General features: G+C 40.4%; 1 protein-coding gene across 1 annotated transcript in view; it reads right to left on the reverse strand.

The window, feature by feature from the left end:
• Positions 1 to 1,653: 1,653 nt before the first annotated feature.
• Positions 1,654 to 23,032, reverse strand: part of NDFIP2 (Nedd4 family interacting protein 2) — a 58,535-nt gene continuing 37,156 nt past the window's right edge. Inside the window, exons 5-8 of the mRNA XM_081082980.1 lie at positions 22,132 to 22,256; positions 6,519 to 6,585; positions 3,367 to 3,472; positions 1,654 to 2,153 (exon numbers count right to left, since the gene is read on the reverse strand). Of these exons, the coding sequence (XP_080939106.1) occupies positions 3,369 to 3,472; positions 6,519 to 6,585; positions 22,132 to 22,256 (296 nt within the window). The 3' untranslated portion in view covers positions 1,654 to 2,153; positions 3,367 to 3,368. The remainder of the gene's footprint in view (positions 2,154 to 3,366; positions 3,473 to 6,518; positions 6,586 to 22,131; positions 22,257 to 23,032) is intronic.

The following is a 23,032-nucleotide window of genomic DNA, read 5'->3' on the forward strand; positions in this document are numbered from 1 at the left end:
GATTTTTAATCTTTAAGGCATAGTACAAAGGTGGATATGTCCCCAAAACACACCAGCAGCTGTTCTATCCAAGCTCACAGGAAATGAAGTGAAATGTACAGGATCTGATAAATTTGAAAGGGGGTGTAAAGGTTTTAAAAAATAATATCCTGGTTCCTCTGAGTGGGTGATGGGATTTAAGCCTACCACTGAATTGTACCAATTATAGAAAATTAGATAACCTACACACTTGAATCTTATGATTTGGTGAAACAAAAATCAAAACAAAGAGTGAAGTTTTGATGATGGATCAAAAGTGACACATACATACTCAGAAACCAACTATCTGATCTAATAATTTAAAATTAGCATGCAGCATAGCCTAATTTCATTTAAAAATTATTAAAAGACAAAGTATAGATCTATAGGAAATTATTATAAGGGATCTAGCATGAGTTTACATTTCTTATTATTACACTCTAATTTTAATTAATTTCAAAATCAGGCAACTAAATTAAGTATTATTTTCTTTATCCCATGCTATTGTTCTACTTCAAGGGGTGTAACACAGGCACTTAAATCAATAATACAATTCTATGCAGGGGAGGGTACTGAATGAGGGCAAACAAAAAATAGGCTCAATTAGCAAAAACAAAAATGTATGTTTTATTATCAAAGACAATAAAATAAATCAGAAAATACAGATAAATACAAAGAAAGTATAAAGCATAATCATTTTTTTTTTCAAAATGGAAAATGTCCCTGAATAGTTTTAGGGGTATCTTTTTGTAGTAGTCATGTCTAATAATAAACAATCAATTGTATGCATATGTTCTATTTACCTGTATTAAATGATTTTTAAGTTTAAAAGAGTATATAATTCCCATTATTTTTAATGTTGACATTCAAAAGCAAAGTTATAACTAAAAATAAAAATAAATGAGGCACAAAATGATTTGCAAAATGTAGTAGCTTATGAATGTAAAGTAGATTCCAGTTGTAATAATGGTGACACACACACTCTCGCAACACACAAACACACCCCACACCCCCATATTCCACAGACACATTTCCATACTTGAAAACATATTTTGCATATCAGGTTATGATTTTTACAAGTTAACCCTACAATCACAAAGCAAGAAGCTATTAATAGTACAAGTTTTTACTTGCTAAATGTAACAAATTAAACATCTAAAAATTATTACAATGGTACTGAAATATACTTTTATTGGCTTTTTAAAAGACAAATGCAAATGAGAATCATACTCAAAAAATTAATTTTCAAAAATGCCTTAAATGAAATAAAATAAATATCTAATACAATCGTTTCCTACAAGAATCTTTAAGATGGTCAATGCTAAAAAACCAAGCTTCTCATTTGAGAATCCCTCAAGTTGGCAAGTCCCTTAAATTTTTTTTCTTATAAAGGATATGTGGAATACCCATATTTTCTTAAAATTTGTCCTAAAACAAACTCTATCTTTAACATTCAAATTTCCTATATATATTAAGTTCACTTATTTTAAAATTAATGAAAAGATATCTAGACACAATTTTCTAAGAAAACAATGCAGAAAGTAGTTTATGCATGGTTATTTACAGAAAGAGCTTTACTAAATAATGATGTAAAAATCATGTTCAAAAATCTGACACAACCTTTCTAATCAGCACTGCAGGTTTCAAAAAGACTTTATTTTTACCAAAGGATGTTTCATGTGTAGTTACTAGATAAATCTGAGAGCCAGAAACTAAAGCATTTGACATGGTTAATAATTTCATTTTTATTATACTAAAAGTCAGGTCAGAAGTCAATGGCATTTACATGCTAGAAGACTGTTTATCACTCAACTCTTTGAAATACATCCAACACTGATTAACACAATGCGACTGTGCTTCACTGCTACAACTGTATGGCGTCTTTCAAGTATACACAAATCTCTTGAAGGGGCACAGATGCAACTGCACAAAACACATGAAATATAAATATTTAAGAGAATGAACAGAAGTGGCTTTTAAGCATAAACCACCCTGTCATCCAATTTTGAAGCTCTATCTTTTAACTAATTTGTCTTCTGTTATTAGTAGTCTTCTATCCTATTAAAGTTGTAGGTTTACAAGATGATCTGGAAATTTCACATTGATGTAAGAAAGGAATGTCTGGTTGATGCAGTCTAGAGACAAAGAAAGAATGTCTTAAAATGTATTACATTGCATTTATCTAAATGATGGTACAGTAAAAACCCATTTATAGCAGTACTATATCAAGTATACAATGTTCTTTTAATAAAAATGACATAGAGTAGCATTTATCAAAATATATTCTAAAGATTAGGAGACCATCTAGAAAACTTTTATATTATGTTTTAGACTCTTGAAAATGCAAACAAAATAATCATACTGAATACTCAACAGAATATTATTTAAATTTGTAAAATTACTTTGCCTTTATCTTACAGTCAAAACTGACAAATTCTTAATGTCACTGTGTGCAAAGACATTTTACTGATTAAGGAGAAAATATGACATCTTTGGGAGGGAGGTCTTAATGGAACATTTAAAATGATACATTAATATGATCCAGAAATACAGTTGTACCCTTGTACTCTCCAGCAGAAATAAGTAAAGTATAGTAGCTTACATAAAACTCATTTAAGTTAAAAATAAAATTTAAGCAACCAAATTACAAACCACACAATTTATTAAAAGATTATTAAGTATATATAGCAACTTTGAAACATTTTGTACTTGTAGATAAATCCAGAAGGTAAGTGTTTTAGCAGATATTTTGCTTATGCAGTTCAAATACCTTAAAACACCTCTGCTCATTTCTTTATATTTCCTTTTATTCAAGTTGTAGCCTTCATTATTGATACAAACTGTCAGGCATTAAGAAAACAATAACAGACCTCCTAGTTTTTTCATACACCTTTAATTCCTTGATCCAGTTTGTTAAGATCAGTGCATGGGAAATTGCTTTTCAATCACAGATTTGCTTTTTGTTCTTTTAACCAGATGTCTATGTGGATTTCACATTGTTTTATGCAAAATGTCCATCCCTTCTGTGTAAGTGCTTTGTCATGGTTTGTTTCAAGCCTTCAAATATTGTGCTAGAGGTTATTTCATTCATATCCTCTGGTCAAAGTTTCAGTTTACTCATTATATATTTAAAAAATTAAATTTATGAAATTCAAGTTTATAAATCTAAATTATCTTTAACAGTTCACAACATATTACATTTAAATAAGTTGATTGTTAACAGAATAAAATATTTAATATGCTATATTTGAGTAAATAACATGAGTACATATTAAACATTGAGTATGTATCTGGGGAATATAAATAAATAAAGGGAATAAAAAGAGTTAATATATTAATAGGTCTTACCTCTATAATAAGAAGAAATATCTTGTTCTATGAGCAGCTGCCATACTTTCAGACATGTTTCTGACTTTCAGATAATTAACAAATCCCCTGAAGAAAAGGAGCAGGCCTGAGGTTGAAATAATACAAATATATTATGTTCTTATACAGAAAGGTGGCATGATATATTTAAAATAGACAATTATAAACAAGATCCTTTTGGCTTAAGAAACTTATCAGTAGGATTTCATTCATTCCATAGTATATTTAACATTATAATGATAACTCCATCATCAGGAAATATGATAAAATTTTACTGCCACCTAAAAATTATTTCAACTTATTAATCCTAAATATAACTAAAGTAAAAATTAAATTAAAGCAAATCCAGCCATGAAAATCTAGAATTACACAAAAATATAAATTTATTAATTGACTTCTTTAAATAGCAAAGTTACCTAGGGTACTTAAACTGATTCAACTTATAAAAATCCCATTTTACCAAATTTTCGACTAATATAGCTACTAAACAAACTAAGACATATTTACTGACATCAAATAGTGTTCAAGAGAGAATGTATGCATGTTAATGATAACAATTGTGGGATAACACTAATTAGCCTGTCTAGCAATATCAAGTGTACAGTGTCATCAGTGAAATCTATATTTAAAGATATGTGCATTATGTAAATAATTTTAAATACTAGTTCTTATTTTTTAAGTAATAAAAGATGAATTTATAATAAAAATTAAGAAAAGAATCAGGAAAGACGACTTGGGAAGCAGCACTCTAGTAATCTCATATCTACCTCAGTGTTCTCTTCAGTTAAACAGTATTTTTAAATAATAGCCACTTACATCATAGGTATCTTAATAATTAATTTTAAAAAAACACCTGTGAAATGCTTCAAAGTTTCAGATGAAAAATGTTAGTTAAATATAAAAAGCAGTAACATTATTAGTAGACTTAAACTTTAATATACTTAAGCATACAATTCTAAGAAAAACAGTTATTAACTGCAGTAAATTTTTAACCAGGTAATCGTGGGGTCAAAAACAAAAACAGAAGACATGTAAGCATGCAACCTTCCTTGAAAGGAGGAAGATTTTGTTAGTTTAAAATGCGAAGTCCCAAACTAAATTTGTGCTCCAATTCCAAGTAATCAAAGCACTAAAAACAAAAAAGCAAATGGCAAGATAGAAGAGATATACAAACAATGACTTAAACAAGTGGTTTAAATTTCAGCTAAATCTGATCCCATCTGCTTCCTATATCCTAACTCCTTCCTTGTGACTCGCACTCTGAATCCACTGCATGTCCTTCCAGATGCTGTTCAAAGATAATGGACACTGTGATCCAAATGTAAAAGTATTATTAAAAAATGTAAACCGAAATTATTTGTGAAATCTCTTTTTTGGCTATGAAGCTGCTATTTCTAAGACATTTTGTTCTGGTGAAGCATTTTTTAAAATACCTAGAAACCACTCAGCAGTTATTGTTTCTGAGTTCTACAAAGTGCTCAACATTCTTGAGTGTATGTGAGAGCAACATTTTTATCATGAAGTAAATTTTCACATTCCCCTAAAGCAGTGATGGCGAACCTATGACACGTGTGTCAGAGGTGACACGCGAACTCATTTTTTTGGTTGATTTTTCTTTGTTAAATGGCATTTAAATATATAAAATAAATATCAAAAATATAAGTCTTTGTTTTACTATGGTTGCAAATATCAAAAAATTTCTATATGTGACACGGCACCAGAGTTAAGTTAGGGTTTTTCAAAATGCTGACACGCTGAGCTCAAAAGGTTCGCCATCACTGCCCTAAAGGCTAAATCATGACTCTGATGTGGAACTGGGGTTGTCCTCTGCACTCCACTCTAACCCACAGTTGTTTTTCTAAGATTCCTCAATCTCTTAATCCATAATAATAAAGCATAATATGCTAATTAGACCGGATGTCCTTCTGAACATCCTTCCGGACAAAGCGGGGGCTGTGAGGGAAGCCCAGGTCCCAGGTGCCTGCTTGTGGCCAGAGGGAAGCCCAGGTCCCGGGTGCCAAAGGGAAGCCGGCAGCCGGGGAAAGGAAGGCCTACTCTTGCACAAATTTCATGCATCGGGCCTCTAGTAATACATTAAGCAAATATACTCAATTAATATGCTTAACTACATAATAAACTTTATACATTTTTTTTTTTACTTTTAAGTAAGAAACTCAATAAAAAAAAAAAAAAACCCACAGAATTCAGGCAGTCAAAATATAACTAACAACATAAAAAACTGGCTGAAACCTGTATGAGTCTTACTCCCCAACAAAATCACAACACTAGAATATAACTTCACTATAATTACTAGAGAAAGAATCCAGGATCTTTTGTGACCTTAACTGACCACTAAGAAGTTATGTCCCCAAAGATCCTAAAGATCCAATAGCAGGACTAAATAAAATCTCAAGGAGAAGACTGCCACCTACTGAAATGCTATTATTTTCTGGTACAATTATTCTACTATGGAAATGTGGGCTTTTAAACCTAAGTAGAAACAAAATGTACACTTCATGTCAGTAAATGAATTTGAAATGTGGGCTAATTATACATCATGAAAAACACAGGAGAACAAAAGTTGGATGTCCAAAATTCATCAATATGAATAAAAGACATGCTTTGTAAGGAGACAACTCAAAAGTACAGTGATCATTAGGCATGAAACCTTTCCTTATGTCTAGCTGATTAATGACTAATGCAGAGTACATTTCAGAAGTATAAAGAATGTTTCAGTGATCCAAAAATAACAGGATAGAACATCCAACTATCCTACGCTCAACATTTCCTAAGTTCATTAAAAGAAATTATGTATGTATATTTTCCAAGATAAATACTGAAGGCAATTATTTTTAACCATATTAGGATTTTCAGGTTTTGTAACATTCAATTGTCATTAAACCAGTGAGTCCTTAAGTTGAATGGCTCTGAATTTCCAATCTAAGAAACCTGGAGTACTATGTAGAATTATATGAATAGCTGACATGATGAAGTATCTGGACATGAGAATTTACAGTAGATTTATTTCCATATAATTTGTAACACAATGTATTTACACCTTAAAATTTTAGGAAATATCAAAGTTAAACTAAATACAAATTAATCAAAGTAAAATGCATTAATAATAAACTTACCAAGTACAAGGAATATCCACCAAAGCCAATACTGTCCATTGAAATATCCAGTAAAATAATCAGAAAACTATGGAGTGAACATAAATATATTAATCATGTCTATGTACTTAAATGTGAAAATCATAGATTAGTCTCAGTTTCAGAATGATTAATCTCAAATAATCTTTAGCACTTAAAAGCAGCATAAAAAGAAAATTAGAGAAGAAAAAAATACTTAATGACATACATATAAAATTATCTGAAAAAACCCTATATGTAATAAACATATATAAAATGTTTTGGGAAAAATCAATTTTCATCTGCTTATAAGAAAAAAAGGGTAAGTGCTATATAACTGAATACAACATTTTCTCATTAAAGAGTTCACATTAGATCCTTTTTCATAATCTTTCAAAGCCATGACTACCATCCCAAATACATTACAGCAACCCCCTACTTTAGATATTAGCACCAAAGCCATATTAGTTTAATCTTATCAGACAGATATGTTCTGATGACCTCTAAATGGAAGAGCTTTTGACCCTCTGTACACCCCTGACTGCTAATTACTGCCAAGAATACCAAGCACAGAAAGACCCCAACTCATTAGTCATTTTATTTTCAAACTGATGGGCCAGCTTTCAGTTCCCAACAGTGAGCTGTGAACAGCTAAATGAGCCTTGAAGTGGCATTTCAACAGTTCCTATTAGTGGCCATGGTAGGCAGTTTTATAGTCTCTCTGAAATGAGAATATGAAAAGGCAGTTGGAAGGCAGGGTTTGATGATACTGGACATGGGTACTTTTCCTTGATTAGACTCTAATCATCAAGATTTATTATTTAAAAGCTTTTTAAAACTTCAATCTAATTTTCTTCAGAGCTACTTCAGATAATTCTTCCCTATTATCCTTTAGCATCGGAACACTTAAAATAACTGTTTTTTAATCTGTTTTTTAAAGCCTCTTAAGTACTTTTACAGGAAGTATTTATAATTTATAAATGAACCATGATATAAATTCTCAGCTTAGAGTGTCAGAAATTTCAAAGGTTAAAAATTTACTAGTATCATTAAAGATACAAATTCCACATACTCTAATACCTTTAAAATATGTACTATGAAGGGAGAACTAGAAAATTGGGAAAATATAGCTTGTAACGTATTGCACTAAACTACTTTTAATAAAGTAATAATTAGAAAGAAAAGGTTTTTATACAGATTTTATAGGCTAAGAAAAAGAATCAAAGCAATATATTTTTAACTTGATAATTTTAAAACATATTTAATACATAATGTTACATAGCAAGAAGCAACCAGAAAATTAGGACAATGTCATTCTTCACCCAAAATATTTACCTAAAGCTATTTTTTATTTACTCCCAAGAAAAGAATATAATTACCTTCACCTTGAAGTCAAAGAAATTCACTATGTAAAAAAGATAAATAAGCTTTTGGGTTCATTATTGAGTTATCAAAATGTGTTAAAACACTACAAATTATAGGGTTAAGTCAAGATGTTGTTAAAAAAAAAAAGTAGCCCTGGCTGGTGTGACTCAGTTGGTTGAGCATCATCCCATGCACTAGAAGGTCACCGGTTCACTTCCTGGTCAGGGTGAATACGAGACGCAACCAATTAATGTTTCTCTCTCCAATGTTATTTTCTGTCTCTCTGTGTCCCCGCCCCCTCTAAAAATCAATGGAAAAAATATCCTTGGATGAGAATTAACAAAGTGAATAATGAATGAATGAATGAAAGAAATAATAAAAACATCAAAAGCCTTAGGTAGAAATAATATCAGAATCTTGGACAAAAGATAAAATAAATCTGAAATTCATGCAACTCAGAAATAAAAAAGAAGGCAGCAGTATGACTTAGAAATTACTTACTGTCTAATAAAAGGAAACCCTCAAGCTTTTGGGAGAAAACCTTTCTCTCAGCACTGACCTCTAAGGGGAATTTATTGATTGGAGCACTATAATAAAAGTAAAGTACGGAGGCATTACAAAATTAGAAGAGACACTGAATTGAGAACAAGCTGGAAAATGCAGTACTCGATTCCTCCCACAACCACATCAAAAGTACAACTTGCCGAAACCGGTTTGGCTCAGTGGATAGAGTGTCGGCTTGTGGACTGAGGGGTCCCAGGTTCGATTCCGGTCAAGGGCATGTACCTGGGCATCTCCCCAGTAGGAGATGTGCAGGAGGCAGCTGATCGATGTTTCTCTCTCATCGATGTTTCTGACTCTCTATCTCTCTCCCTCTCTGTAAAAAATCAATAAAATATATATTTTTTTTAAAAAAAGTACAACTAAACTACAGAACAACCATCATTCAGAGCTGCTTGAAATCTAGCAGAATGGAAGTCCTACAACTAAGAATATAAAGAAGAGCCACATGGAGAATGATAGGAGGAGTAGAGACATGAACGGGCTGGTGGCAGATAAAAATCAGCAGGGATATCTCAGCTGTGGAGGTCTCCCATAAAGAAAGAGGGGTCTCAACCCCACACCAGACATCCCAGTCCAGGGTTCCAGTACTAGGAAGAGAAGTCCCCATAATTTCTCACTGTAAAAACCAGTGTGGATTGAGGCTGAATAAGATGGAGGGCTGCTGGAGTCCCAGCCAGTTTCTCTTAAAGAGCCTGTATACAGGTGCATGCACTAACTCGGACTCACTCAGACTCACTCACTCTAAGCTCCACTAGGGTAGCAGCTTGAAAGGCACCAGGGACATATGGGGTGGAATTGAACTATCTGAAATCAAGGTGAGAGCTGAAGGGACAGCTTTCTCCCAGATAAAAGTGTGAGCAGAGCCATTATTCCTTTTCTGAGCCCTTCTGCCAAAGAGTCAGTAAGCAGGGGCCATATCTGAGTCTCCAGCAACCTGGCTCACCCTGGTCACCCTGCCCCCTGGTGATTCCCTGACAGCCCACCATGCCCAACTATCAGGCCCACTCAGCTGTTTCCACTGACTTCTCCATATGAAAAGCCTGTCTTGGTGAGCCTCATGCCTCTAGCTAAGTGGCCTCATGCTCAGCACTAGTGGCAGCCACCTTGGTTTGCAGTTTAGGACTTACCTGGGCACCTCCAAGCCCAATACAAGTAGCAGTCATCTGCAGATCACTTTGTAGCTCATGCTGGGAGACCCCCGGGCAGACCACAGTGGCTGACCTTGGCCTGCACCTTCCAGGAGACCCCAGAACCAGCACACCTGGTGGACAACTTCAGACCACATCAAAGCACCACCCAACTGTGATAGGCAGTTAGACAGACATGAGCACAGCAAGAATGATTGGCCAGGCACAGAAGGTCACCAGGGTGGAAAGCCCTGGGTGTCTAGCAGAAGACAATTTGGAGGGTGGGACCTCACCCCCAGGGTGACCTTTCCTCCCCTAGCATATCACTGGTCATGCAGTTTGGACTCCCTGACCTTTCCTCTCTAGAGATAACATTTAGACCTCAGTTGTATTTCAGCTCCAGCCCCAGAAAAGCAACAAAACCAGACCAGCAACCCCAAGGCTGACCTAAGGACCAGCTACACTGAATAATGACCCCTGCCCTGGAGCAGACCAGTGATGGCGAACCTATGACACGTGTGTCAGAGGTGACACACGAACTCATTTATTTGGTTGATTTTTCTTTGTTAAATGGCATTTAAATATATAAAATAAATATCAAAAATGTAAGTCTTTGTTTTACTATGGTTGCAAATATCAAAAAATTTCTATATGTGACACGGCACCAGAGTTAAGTTAGGGTTTTTCAAAATGCTGACACGCTGAGCTCAAAAGGTTCGTCATCACTGACCTAGACCCTGAAAGGACACACCTGGAAAGCTGCTGAATATTCTATTAAAATCTTCTCCTGGGACCTCCCCTAAAATCTCTACCCTTAAAACCCTTTGGATGGAGCACCCAGTGAGCTTCGCCTCCAGGGAGCAAGCCCAAGCCTTTCCCTTTTCCTTCTTCACCCCCAGGCTTTTTACCATTAGCTTCCTCACTCCCAGGCTCCTAGGGCCCTTCCTTTGCCTCTATAACTTATTTCCTAAGCCCATTTCTTCTATGAATTATTTCTTCCACTTCTGTGATATTATAATGTTCTCTTATAGTTTGAGTCTTGGCTCTTAATTCTTCCTAGCCAGAACTCAAGTACTGAGGTTGCTGAACCCAGATCTGGTCTGACCCTACCGGTCTAGTCTAGTACCTGGTGCCATTCCTGCCGCCTACAAAACCACCACCTCCACAAGTGACACACTCAAGGATCAGACTCAGCAGGCACCAGAGCCCTGCTAAATTAAGTCCTGCTCCATGGGTTGGGCCCCTGCACAGCTGATCCTCCACAGTGGTCAGAGGTCAGTGGCCGCAGCCAGTCCTTGCAGCCTATCAGACTGGGGGTAAATCCCTTCCAATGAGGTGCCAACAGCAATCAAGGCTCAACTACAACAGGAGGGTATACATAGCCCATATTGGGGGGCAGGAGGGACGTCCCCATGGTGCCCAGCTTGGGTGAATGAGAAGGCTATTCCACCGGATCCTATAGGTCCCCTACTACATTAAGCCACTAGGGCAATTCAGTGTCTCTTCTAATTTTGTAATGCCACTACATTAGTCCCCTACTATTATGAAGCCTGGGAGACACAACAGCTCTACAGGGAGGTTGCCAAAATGATACAAAGAAACATGTCCAAAGTGAAAGAACAGAACCAATCTCCAAAAAAAAGAACTAAACAAAACAGTGACAAGCAATCTACTAGATGCAGAGTTCAAAACACTAGTTATAAGGATGCTCAATGAACTTAGGGGAAGAGTAGATGAACTCAGAGAGAACTTTAACAGCATAAAAAAGGACATGGAGCATGCTCTTCCTCTTGGAAGTATGCCTGCACATTTCCCTTCACCCTCTTCTTCCCCCTAGGTGCATTACCTAAGCCTTTCTCTTGCCTAGGCTCCATGGGCCCTTCTTCTGCCTCTGTAACTTATTTCCTGAGCCTACACAGCCCAGCTGGCTCACTTTGCTACCTCTGTAACTTTCTAAATAAACTTTATCTTGTAATTTGGAGGTGGGAGGTGGGGGCAGAACAGGGAAACCATAAAAGAACCAGTCAGAAATGAAAAATACACTAACTGAAATGAAGATTAATTTACAGGGAATCAATAGTAGACTAGATGCAGTCCAAAATCAAAACAGTGATTTGGAATATAAGGAAGCAAAATAAATAGCAAAATAAAAAAAGAATGCAAAAATATTAAGATAGTGTAAGGAGCCTCTGGAACAACTTCAAGCATACCAACGTTCGTATTATAGGGGTTTGAGAAAAAGAGAGAAAGCAAGAAATTGTAAATCTATTTTAGAAAAGAATGATTTAAAACTTCCCTAACCTGATGAAGGAAATAGACATACAAGTTCACAAAATGCAGAGTCCAAAACAAGATGAACTCAAAGAGGACCACACATCATCATTAAAATGCCAAAGATTAAACACAAAAAGAGGATTTTAAAACCATCAAGAGACAAGCAGTTAGTTACCTACAAGGGAGCTCCCATAAGACTGTCAGCTAATTTCTCAACAGAAACTTTGCAGGTATGAAGGAATTGCCAAGAAATGTTTCAAGTGATGAAAAGCAAGTACTTGCAACCAAAATTATTCTACCCAGCAAAGCTATCATTTAGAATAGAAAAACAGATAAAGAGTTTCTCAGGCAAGAAAAAGCTAAAGGAGTTCATCACCACCGAATCAGCATTACATGAAATGTTAGTCTTCTTGAAAAAGAAGAATATGAACAATAAAATGGCAATACATATCAATCAACAAAAGCCTAAAAAACAAAATAAATAAACAAACAGAACAGAAACAGACTCATAGATACTGAGAACATTTTGTTAGTTGCCAGATGGGAGGGGGATTCAGGGAATGGGTGAAAAAAATTAAAAGATTAATAAGTAAAAATTGGTAATTACCAAATAGTTAATGGGGATATACAGTACAGCATAGGGAATACATATAGTCAGTAATCCTATATAATAAAGAGTTAATATGCAAATTGACCATCACGCCCTCCCACAAGATGGCTGCCCCCATGTGGTCACAAAATGGCCGGCAAGGGAGGGCAGTTGTGGGCCATCAGGCCAGCAGGGGAGGATAGTTGGGAGTGACCAGGCCAGCAGAGGAAGGCAGATGTGGGGGACCAGGCTGGCAGGGGAGAGCAGTTAGAGGTGACCAGGCTGGCAGGGGAGGGCAGTTAGGGCGACCAGATTGGCAGGGAGGGCAGTTAGGGGTGACAAGGCCAGCAGGAAGGGCAGTTAGAGGCAACCAGGCCGGTAGGGGAGGGCAGTTGGGGGCAACTGGGCCTGCAGGGGAGGGAAGTTAGGGTGGACCAGGCCAGCAGGGAAGGCCAGTTGGGGGTGACCAGGCCGGCAGGGGAGGGCAATTGAGGGCGAAATCAGGCCGGCAGGGAGGGCAGTTGGGGGCGATCAGGCAGGCAGAGGAGCAGTTAGGCGTCGATCAGGCTGGCAGGGGAGGGGTTAGGAGGCAATCAGGCAGGCAGGCAGGTGAGTGGTTGGGAGCCAGCAGTCCTGGATTGTGAGAGGGATGTCCGACTGCCGGTTTAAGCCTGATCCTGTCAGACATCCCCTGAGGGGTCCCAGATTGAAGAGGGTGCAGGCTGGGCTGAGGGACACCCTCCCTCCCACCACCGCAGTGCATGAATTTCGTGCACTGGACGTCTAGTATTCTAATAACTATGTATAGTGTCAGATGGCTAAGAGATCTATTGGAATGATCACTAAGTTATATAACGTCTCATCACTGGGGTATATACCTGAAACTAATATAACGTTGTATGTTAACTTCAACTGAAATAAAAATGTTTTTTTATATTTTTTAAAAAAGAAAACAAGCTAGATTCTAACCCACCTACAAACTGTAGGACATTAAGCAAGCTATTAGAATCTTTTCATTCTTTGTTTCATCATTAATAAAATGGCTAGATTATCAGCAGCATCATTGATAGGATTAAAGAATTTAGTGTTTGTAACAAATTATGCTTGAGACATATTAAAAGTACTCAATAAATGGCAGCTATTATTATTTCACAGAAAATATTTTTAAAATTTAATTTTTCAATTACAGTTTACATTCAATATTATTTTGTACTAGAGGCTCAGTGCACGAATTCATGCACGGGTGGGGGTCCCTCAGCCTGGCCAGCGATCCAAGCCGATTGAGGCCATCTCACCCAGTCAATATTGGGCTGGCTGGCCAGGGGGGAGGAACCGTGGGAGGTTGGCTGGCAAGCCCGATTGGGGCCAATCAGGTCCAGCCAGCAGGGGGTAGGAGGGGCCTATTGGGGCTGGCAGGCCAGGGGTGGAGTGACTGCTGAAGGTTGGCTGACCAGGGGGAGGGACCGCAGGAGGTTGGCTGTGGGAGTGCACTGACTACCAGGGGGCAGCTCCTATGTTAAGCGTCTCTCTGCTGGTGGTCAGTGTGCATCAAAACTGGTTGGTCATTCGGTTGTAATGGTCACTTAGGCTTATATATATATATATATATATATATATATATATATATATATATATATTAGTTTCAGATGTACAGCATAGTGGTTATATATATATATATATATATATATATATATATACACTAATAAAAGAGAAAAATGGTAATTGGAGTACGGCGATACCTTTTTCATTGGCTAATCAGGGCTATATGCAAATTAACTGCCAACAAGATGGCGGCTAATTTGCATATGTAGGCACAATGCAGGGAGGCGAAAGGGAAAGCAGGAAGAAGCCCCCTGCCACTGACAGTGATCAGAAACCCAGGGGGGAGCTAAGAGCTGGGGGGCAGGGCAAAGGCGGCCCTGGGGCCGCCTTTGCCCTGCCCCCCAGCCATGATCGGAGAATCAGGCGCCTTTGCCTCCCTGGCCAGTGATAGCAGGAAGTAGAGGTGGAGCCAGCGATGGGAGCTGGGCACGGTCGAAGCTGGCAGTCCCAGGAGCTAGGGGTCCCTTGCCTGGGCCTAAAGCGAAGCCCACGAACGCGGCGCCCCCCGCTGCCACTGCAGGTCCCCGCTGCTTGGGCCGGACGCCTAGGCCAGAGGCGTTAGGCCTGGGCAGGGGTGGAGCCTGCAACCGCGGGGAGCTGGGGGTCCCCTGCCCAGGCCTGACACCTCTGCTGGAGGCCTCAGGCCTGGTCAAGGGGCCAATCTGGTGATTGGTGATCGGAGGGTGATGAGGGTCAACTCCTCTGGCTGAGGCATCAGGCCTGGGTGGGGGGGGCTGAGCCGGGGATTGGGGGGATATGATGGTCCCCTTGCCCAGGCCTGAAGCCTGGGTCAGAGGCGTCAGGCTTGGGCGGGGGGTGGAGCAAGTGATCAGAGGGAGATGGGGGTCCCCTGCCCAGGCATGATTCCTGGGCCAGAGGCCTCAGGCCTGGGCGGGGGCCAGAGCCAGTGATCGGGGGGAGATGGGGGTCCCCTGTCCAAGCCTGACACCTCTGGCAGAGGCGTCAGGCCTGGGCAAGGGGCCGATCAGGCGATCGGAGGGTGATGGGGGTCAACGCCTGAGGGCTCCCAGTATGTGAGAGGGGGCAGGCTGGGCTGAGGGACACTCCCCCCACACACACACACACCCAGTGCACGAATTTCGTGCACCGGGCCCCTAGTATATATATAATATGCTAAGTGTCTGACCGTTTAACTGTTCAACCAGTTGCTATGATGCACACTGACCACCAGGGGGCAGACACTCCAACCGGTAGGTTAGCTTGCTGCTGGGGTCCGGCTGATTGGGACTGGGCGAGATGGGCCGGACACCCCCTGGATCCCTCCCTGGCCTGGACACACACTGGAGCCCTCCCGTGGCCCCTCCTTGGCCCTGATTGTGCACCCCTGGTGGGGACCCTAGGTGTGGACTGTGCCCTCTCACAATCCGGGACCCCTCAGGGGATGTCAGAGAGCTGGTTTCAGCCCAATCCCCACAGGCCAAGCCAAGGTACCCCACCGGTGCACAAATCCGTGCACCGGACCTCTAGTGTACGTGACAAAGTGATACAAAAGATTTAAAAAATATCCTTCTTGTATCATAAATATATATATATATATATACATACACACACACACTAGAGGCCCGGTGCACAAAAATTTGTGCACTCGGGGGGGGGGAGGGGGGTCCCTCAGCCCGGCCTGTGCCCTCTCGCAGTCTGGGACCCCTCGGGGATAACGACCTGCTGGCTTAGGCCTGCTCCCAGGTGGCAGAGGGCAGGCCCAATCCTAGGTGCAGCCCCTGGTCGGGCTCAGAACAGGGCCGATTGGGGAGTTGGGGCACCGCCCCCTGTCATGCACAGAGCAGGGCGGATCGGGAAGTTGCGATGCCACCCTCAGTCATGCTCAGGTTAGGGCCGATTGGGGGGTTGCGGCACCGTCCCCTGTCACACTCAAGGCAGGGTCAATGGGAAGGTTGTGGCGCCACCTCCTGTCACGCACAGAGCAGGGTCAATTAGGGGGTTGGGGCGCTGCCCCCTGTCACACATAGAGCAGGGCCCATCAGGGGTTGGGGAGCTCCTCCCTATCAGGCACAGAGCAGGGCTGATCAGGGGGGTGGGGCGCCTTCCCCTGTCACGAACAGAACAGGGTGGATAGGGAGGTTGTGGCCCCGCCCCCTGTCACACACAGAGCCACAAGGCGATCAGGGGGTTTGGGCGCTGCCCCGTCATGCTGATCCCAGTGCCGGGAGGCCTTTCGGCTCCACTGATCCCGGCGCTGGGAGGCATATTACCCTTTTACTATATAGGATAGAGGCCTGGTGCATGGGTGGGGGCTGGCTGGTTTGCCCTGAAGGGTGTCCTGGATCAGGGTGGGGGTCCCCACTGGGGTGCCTGGCCAGCCTGGGTGAGGGGATGATGGCTGTTTGCAGCTGGTCACACACCCTTCAGGGTGGGGGTCCCCACTGGGGTGCCTGGCCAGTCTGGGTGAGGGGCTGAGGGCTGTTTTCAGGCTGGTGGGTGACTGAAGCTCCCAACTGCTCCTTTTTTACTTTTCTTTTTTATTCTGGGCCAGCTTTAGCTCTGGCTCCAGTTCTGAGGCCTCTGCTGCTGAAAGCAGGTATCTGGTTTGTTCGGGTTCTATAATTGAAACTCTGAATCAACTCCAGCTCTGATATCCCGGCTGGCTGAAAGCAGGTTTCTGGGGTTTTGTTTAGCTTCTATATTTGTAACAATGTTTCAAACTGCAAGCTCAGAGGCCGGCAAGGCAGGTGGGGAACGCTGGTTTCCTCCGTCACTGAAGCAAGCAAGCCTCATGTTAGCTTCAAGCTGCCTGGCTGCGGGCCGCCATCTTGGCTGGCAGTTAATTTGCATATCGCCCTGATTAGCCAATGGGAAGGGTAGCGGACGTACGGCTAATTACCATGTTTCTCTTTTATTAGATAGGATATATTTTAAAGGTATAATATTACCCTTAGCTCAGTAAAGGTATTTTTAAAGGAAAATTAAATTGTCCTGATAATCAAACTTTATGCTAATACATACCTTTTTAAAAAAAATATATTTTTATTGATTTCAGAGAGGAAGGGAGAGGGAGAGATAGAAACATCAATGAGAGGGAATCATTGATTGGCTGCCTCCTGCATGCCCCCCAATGGGGATCAAGCCCACAACACTGTCATTGCCCTTGACCAGAATCAAACCTGGTACCTTCAGTCCACAGGCCAATGCTCTATCCATTGAGCAAAACCAGCTAGGGCTGCTAATACATACCTTACAGAACTCTGAGAAACTCCAGTCTTTGAATTTAAGTTCCCCACCTAATCACATAGAATTCTATGAGAGAATTAGGACCTAATGCCCTAAAGGCATAGGTTGCATATAAAGGGCTAATTTCTTTTTGGGTTCTTTTGGTTTTCAATCCTCACTCAAGGATATTTTTCCACCGATGTTTAGAGAGAGTGAAAGTGAGAGGGAAAGACAGAGAGAAATATCAATGTGAGAGATACACATCAATTGGCAGCCTTCTGCATGAGCCCCAGGGGCCAGGGAGGAGTCTGCAACCGAGGTACATGCCCTTGACCAGAATTGAACCCGGGACCCTTCAGTCCACAGGTTGATGCTCTATCCATTGGGCCAAACCAGCCAGGGCTGGGCTAATTTCTTTTTTATGAATCTATAATGATATTAAAAATTTGCCAGCTTTAGCTGAAATGAGAAAAATGTCCTCAAAATTATTTTCTGAGTTTTGTAACTTAGATGAGAAATACCATTTGAATAATAGTTAAGTAATTTTATTACTAATATAACCAAGTTTGAACTTACCTAGCTCCAACTCTTGTTTTTTTCATAATAACTTCTGCAAGGATAGGAATTGTCTATCTTTTTATGTTTCATAACACCTAACAGATCTATGCTCTAGGTTGGAACCCACTTCACATTTTTTTAAAATGAAACTAGAAGAAAAGTCTGTCAAAAGGCTATTCCTACAATGGTTCAAATTTTAACATCTTAGAAGAAGCCAATCCACAGGTCCCAACTAAGAGTCAACTTATTAATAACCAAAACCTGTAATTTGGTCTTAACAGGAAAAGAGTCTGGTAAGATTACTGAAACCCTGAAAAGTGATAAAATAGGTTTTAAAATAATGAAGAAACACATTAAATCCATAGTTTAAATATTTTTGTAGTGAGTAATTTTTTAAAAAATATATTTTATGGATTTTTTACAGAGAGGAAGTGAGAAGGATAGAGAGTTAGAAACATCGATGAGAGAGAAACATCGATCAGCCGCCTCCTGCACACTCCCCACTGGGGATGTGCCCGCAACCAAGGTACATGCCCTTGACCGGAATTGAACCTGGGACCCTTGAGTCCACAGGCTGACGTTCTATCCACTGAGCCAAACCATTAGGGCATAGTTAGTAATGTTTTAATCAATTTGATAATGTAGGTGCATAACTGAAGTGTCTGAAACACTTAAGAGCAGCTGACATATTAGGTTTGTGATTCTATTGAAAATTTGAGGATTGGATTCATTCAATTAGAAATCAATGTTTAAATAAATTTGATTACTAGAAAGTATATGTTTTATTGATTGCATTTAAATGTGTGGTAACCTTATAAAAAGACTTACTAAAACAATAAATAAAGGTACTTTTGATAATTTTCCTGGGCCTTATCCTAAGGAAACCAGGAAAAAAGCTTTGTAAAAAGGAGCCAAAAAGGGCCTTTAAGAGGCAAAAGTAAAGAGTTGCTGGGAGATTATGATAACAATAGTACTAGAAAAGTTCCTGAGATAGGAAAAAGAAAAGGAGGTGTTGTTGCTCTCTCCCTACACACTATCCTATCCAATAATAGACAAACATGGTAATTAACCATACCTTCACTACGTTCGCCATTGGCTGATCAGCGCGATATGCAAATTAACCGCCAATAAAGATGGCGGCTAATTTGCATACTGCAGGCAGGTCGGGACACTGGAAGCCGCCATCCAGACCCCCGTGTGTGACCTCAGGAGCCACCGGAAAGCCGGGCTTCAGGCAAGGCGGCCCCCCAGGACCCAGGAGCCGCCTTGCCTGCGGCCCGTGATCATGATTGTGATTATGATCAGAAAGCCAGGCCGCAGGCTAGGTGGCACCCTGGGACCCAGGAATCCGTTGGCGAGGTTTGCAGGCGAAGCAGAGATCAAGCTATGAGGGGGAGGGAGGGGGGCGGAAGGAGCTACAGGAGCAGCTCTGGCCGGAGACAGAAGACCCCGGCCAGAGTGAGGAGCAAAGACTGGAGGCTCCAGCTGCAGCGAAGACTGTGTCCAGAGCGAAAATGGAAGGCGGTGGCCAGACTGAAGGTCTGGGTCCCAGGTGCCAGAGGAAAACTGGTGCTGGCAGCCAGGGGAAAGAAGGCCTATTGCACGAATCTTCGTGCAACGTGCCTCTAGACCTATCTAATAATAGACAAACATGGTAATTGACCGTACCTTTGCTACACCTTCCATTGGCTAATCAGCGTGATATGCTGATGGCGGCTAATTTGCATACTGCAGGCAGCGCAGGACAGCGTGAGTGCGAGCCAACCCCCAGGACCCCGTGTATAACCCGAGAAGCTGCCTGCCTGCTGCCCATGATCGGATCCAATCCCAGGCCACAGGTCAGCCCCAGAAGCCCCAGAAGCCGCCTGCCTGCCGCCCGTGATGGATCCGATCCAGGGTTGCATGCCGGCCCCAGAAGCCCCAGAAGCTGCCTGCCTGCCGCCCCTGATCGGATCCGATCCCAGGTCGCAGGCGGGCTCCAAAAGCCCCAGAAGCCACCTGATATGGCAGCAACTCTATCAGTAAGCACTCTGAAAGTCAGTGGCATAAATGCATCAATTAAAAGACAGATTATGAGGGTGAATCAAAAACAAAACCCACTTTAATTATAAAGACACCTACAGTTTAAAAGTAAATGAATTAAGCTGCAGCCTGTTTTGCTCAGTGGATAGAGCATTAGCCCATGGACTGAAGGGTCCCAGGTTCGATTCCAGTCAAGGGCATGTACCTCAGTTGCTGGCTTGATCCCCAGTCCCTATCAGAGCATGTGCAGGAGGCAACCAATCAATGTGTCTCTCCCTTTCCCTTCACTCTCTCTAAAATTCAATGGAAAAATATCCTTGGGTGAAGATTAACAAAAACAAAGTAAATGGATTAAGTAACATTAAAGAGATTATAAGAAAAATATATTCCAAATTTTGTTAGTTGTATAATGGTTATGTTTAAATTATTAACACCTAAGAAACTGGGTGAAGGGTTCATATAATATGCTGTAGTATTTTATAGTTTTTTTTACATGTATGAGATTATTTCAAATTAAAATATTAAAAAATTAAAAATGAATAAAATATTAATTGAAATATATCTGCATTACATGAAAAATCTAATTGCTTCTAGCATAATTTATTAAATTGTGCTAAAATTTACAAGGGTTCAATTAAAGGATATCTTAATTCTAAGTGATATAATAGAAAATATATAATAGTGCATTTATAAGCACTTATCTGAAAATAAAAATTTAAAGAAGTGAATTTAAAGAAGGGATTAGCCAAAGAAAATATATGCACAACCCACGGACACAGACAACAGTATAGTGATGGTCAGAGAGAAGTGGGGGGCAAGAGCTGGGTAGAGGGGACAAAAAGGGGGACATAGGGACATCCTATATAATAATAATAAAAGGCTAATATGCAAATTGACTGAACAGCAGAATGACTGGTTGCTATGATGTGCACTGGCCACCAGGAGACAGACTCTCAATGCAGGAGCAGCCCCCTGGTGGTCAGTGCACTTCCATATGGGGAGTGCCACTCAGCCAGAAGCTGGCTCATGGCTGGCCAGCGCAGAGGTGGTGGCAGGAGCCTCTCCCACCTCCATGGCAGCACTAAGAATGTCCAACTAACAGTTTAGACCCAATCCCTTGGGGGCCTAAGCCTTTAGTTGGACATCCCCCAAGGGCTCCCTGGCTGCCAGAAGGATGTCTGACTGCAAGCTTAGGCCTGATCCCCCGGAGAGTGAGCCTAAGTCGACAAGTGGACATCCCCCAAGGGGTCCTGAACTGCAAATGGGCGCAGGCCGGGCTGAGGGACCCTCCCTCCCAACCGAGTGCACAAATTTTTGTGCACCGAGCCTCTAGTCTTGTACATAAGCAGCAGACAGAGGTTGATTTCTAGGAACAACAGGAAAATGAGAAGACTTAGCAGGAACATAAAGGAGAAAAGGTGAGTTCTGATAACACTTCAAAAGCCTATAATTTTACTTTTGAGCTCTTAGGTTATTAAAAAAGCATAAAGAGCAAGAAGATATTTAAATCCATGATAATTTTACTAACTAATAGAAACTATTTTTTAACTGACTTAGAAATGCCTGCACTATATCAAAACAGTGGTAGCCGTGATGTGACTCAGAACATGTATTTGTGCTGCAACTAGGCATGGGAGCTTAATTATATTATTTCCATACCTCACAAAAATCCTGAAAGGCAGCTATTATCCACCTATTATGAAGAAACTAAAGCTCAGAAGAATTTAAAAACTTAAAGTTAGCACCCTGATATAAAAAAGATGAGGTCCAAACAAGTTTTTCTGCTTTCAAAGTTCTTTCCATATACAGTAGTCCCCCTTTATCATCAGGGGATATGTCTGTCTTAAGACCCCCAGTGGTTGCCTGAAACTGAATAGCACTGAACCCTACATATAATATGTTTTTTTCCGATACATACATACCTATGATAAAGTTTAATTTATAAATTAGGCACAGTAAAATATTAACAACATAAAATAGAACAATTATAACAATATATTATAATAAAAGTTATATGAATGTGCTTGCTTGCTCTCTTTCTCTCAAAATATCTGAAATTTTCCACTTAATATTTTCAGACCATGGCTGACCACAAATAACACAAACCGAAGAAAGCAAAACTGCAGATGAAGGGACTACTGTACCAGCAAGCTCTCATATAAATACAGTTATAAATTTTCACACCACAGAGACCACTATAATAATAAAGTCTAGAAGAATAAGTCTTGAAATAATTGAATTTATATGCATAAAATTTATGAACTACACAGGACATTTCCTATATTTTAATTTTAAAGATAAAAATGATAGACATTATTAAGACACTCACCCTGACAATAAGGATCCATTTGATCAATGAAAGGCCAAATCCACAGATGGCACCATACCTTCCAGCAATGGTATTGGTGATACAGAAGGATAAACAAAATCCAAGCCAGTTGAAAATAAACGCCACTAAAAGCAAGAGAAACAGTTCTTTTAAAAACTATACTTTGGAAACAAATTAACAGAGATTGATATTAGCAATACTTTATTGCTCAATGGGAATAGCAATTCCCTTTTCTTTTTTAACTCTGTACCAATTAAGCCTTCTTTGAAGACTATAGTTTACCTTTTGCAAATGTAAGTTATTTATCAGACATTAACAAATGAGTAAGCTTGGTTTCTTGTTAGTGTAATCAATAAGAATCACTTCCTTAAAGCCTATCACAATGGGTGAAACATTTTTATACCCGATAAAAACCACGTCACAATGTAGCTTCCATGAGATCCCACCCAAGAAGCCCAGCCTCAGCAGTCAGTCAACCAATCAGCCAATATTAAAGCTGAGCCAAATAAATTATAAAAGATGGTTCCCAGACAGATATTCTTCACTGTCTCTTCCTCCTCTCTAGCAAAACCTGTTGTACTCCTCCACAGGAACCCACCCACCTTTACAGACTCCTTGAGGAAGGCTGGATCCCACACTTAACCCCAAAAGGTGGGTCCCAAGTAGTCTGGGGGAAAATCACAGGAGGCCAAAACTCCTTTCCAATTTTTCTTTTTTAAATAGGACTTTTGAAAAACATTCCTTGGTTCTTAAGAACATAGCAAGGGAAAGGAGGATGGAATACAGATTAAGTAACAGTGGCTCTAAATTGATCCCTTTTGGAGCTGGGTGATGGATACATGGAGATTATTATACTATTGCCTACTTTTACGTAAAAAAAAGAAGAAATGGTCCCTCCTTT

This window comes from Myotis nattereri (assembly GCF_964212035.1).
Source record: "Myotis nattereri genome assembly, chromosome: 2".
Classification (NCBI taxonomy): domain Eukaryota; kingdom Metazoa; phylum Chordata; class Mammalia; order Chiroptera; family Vespertilionidae; genus Myotis; species Myotis nattereri.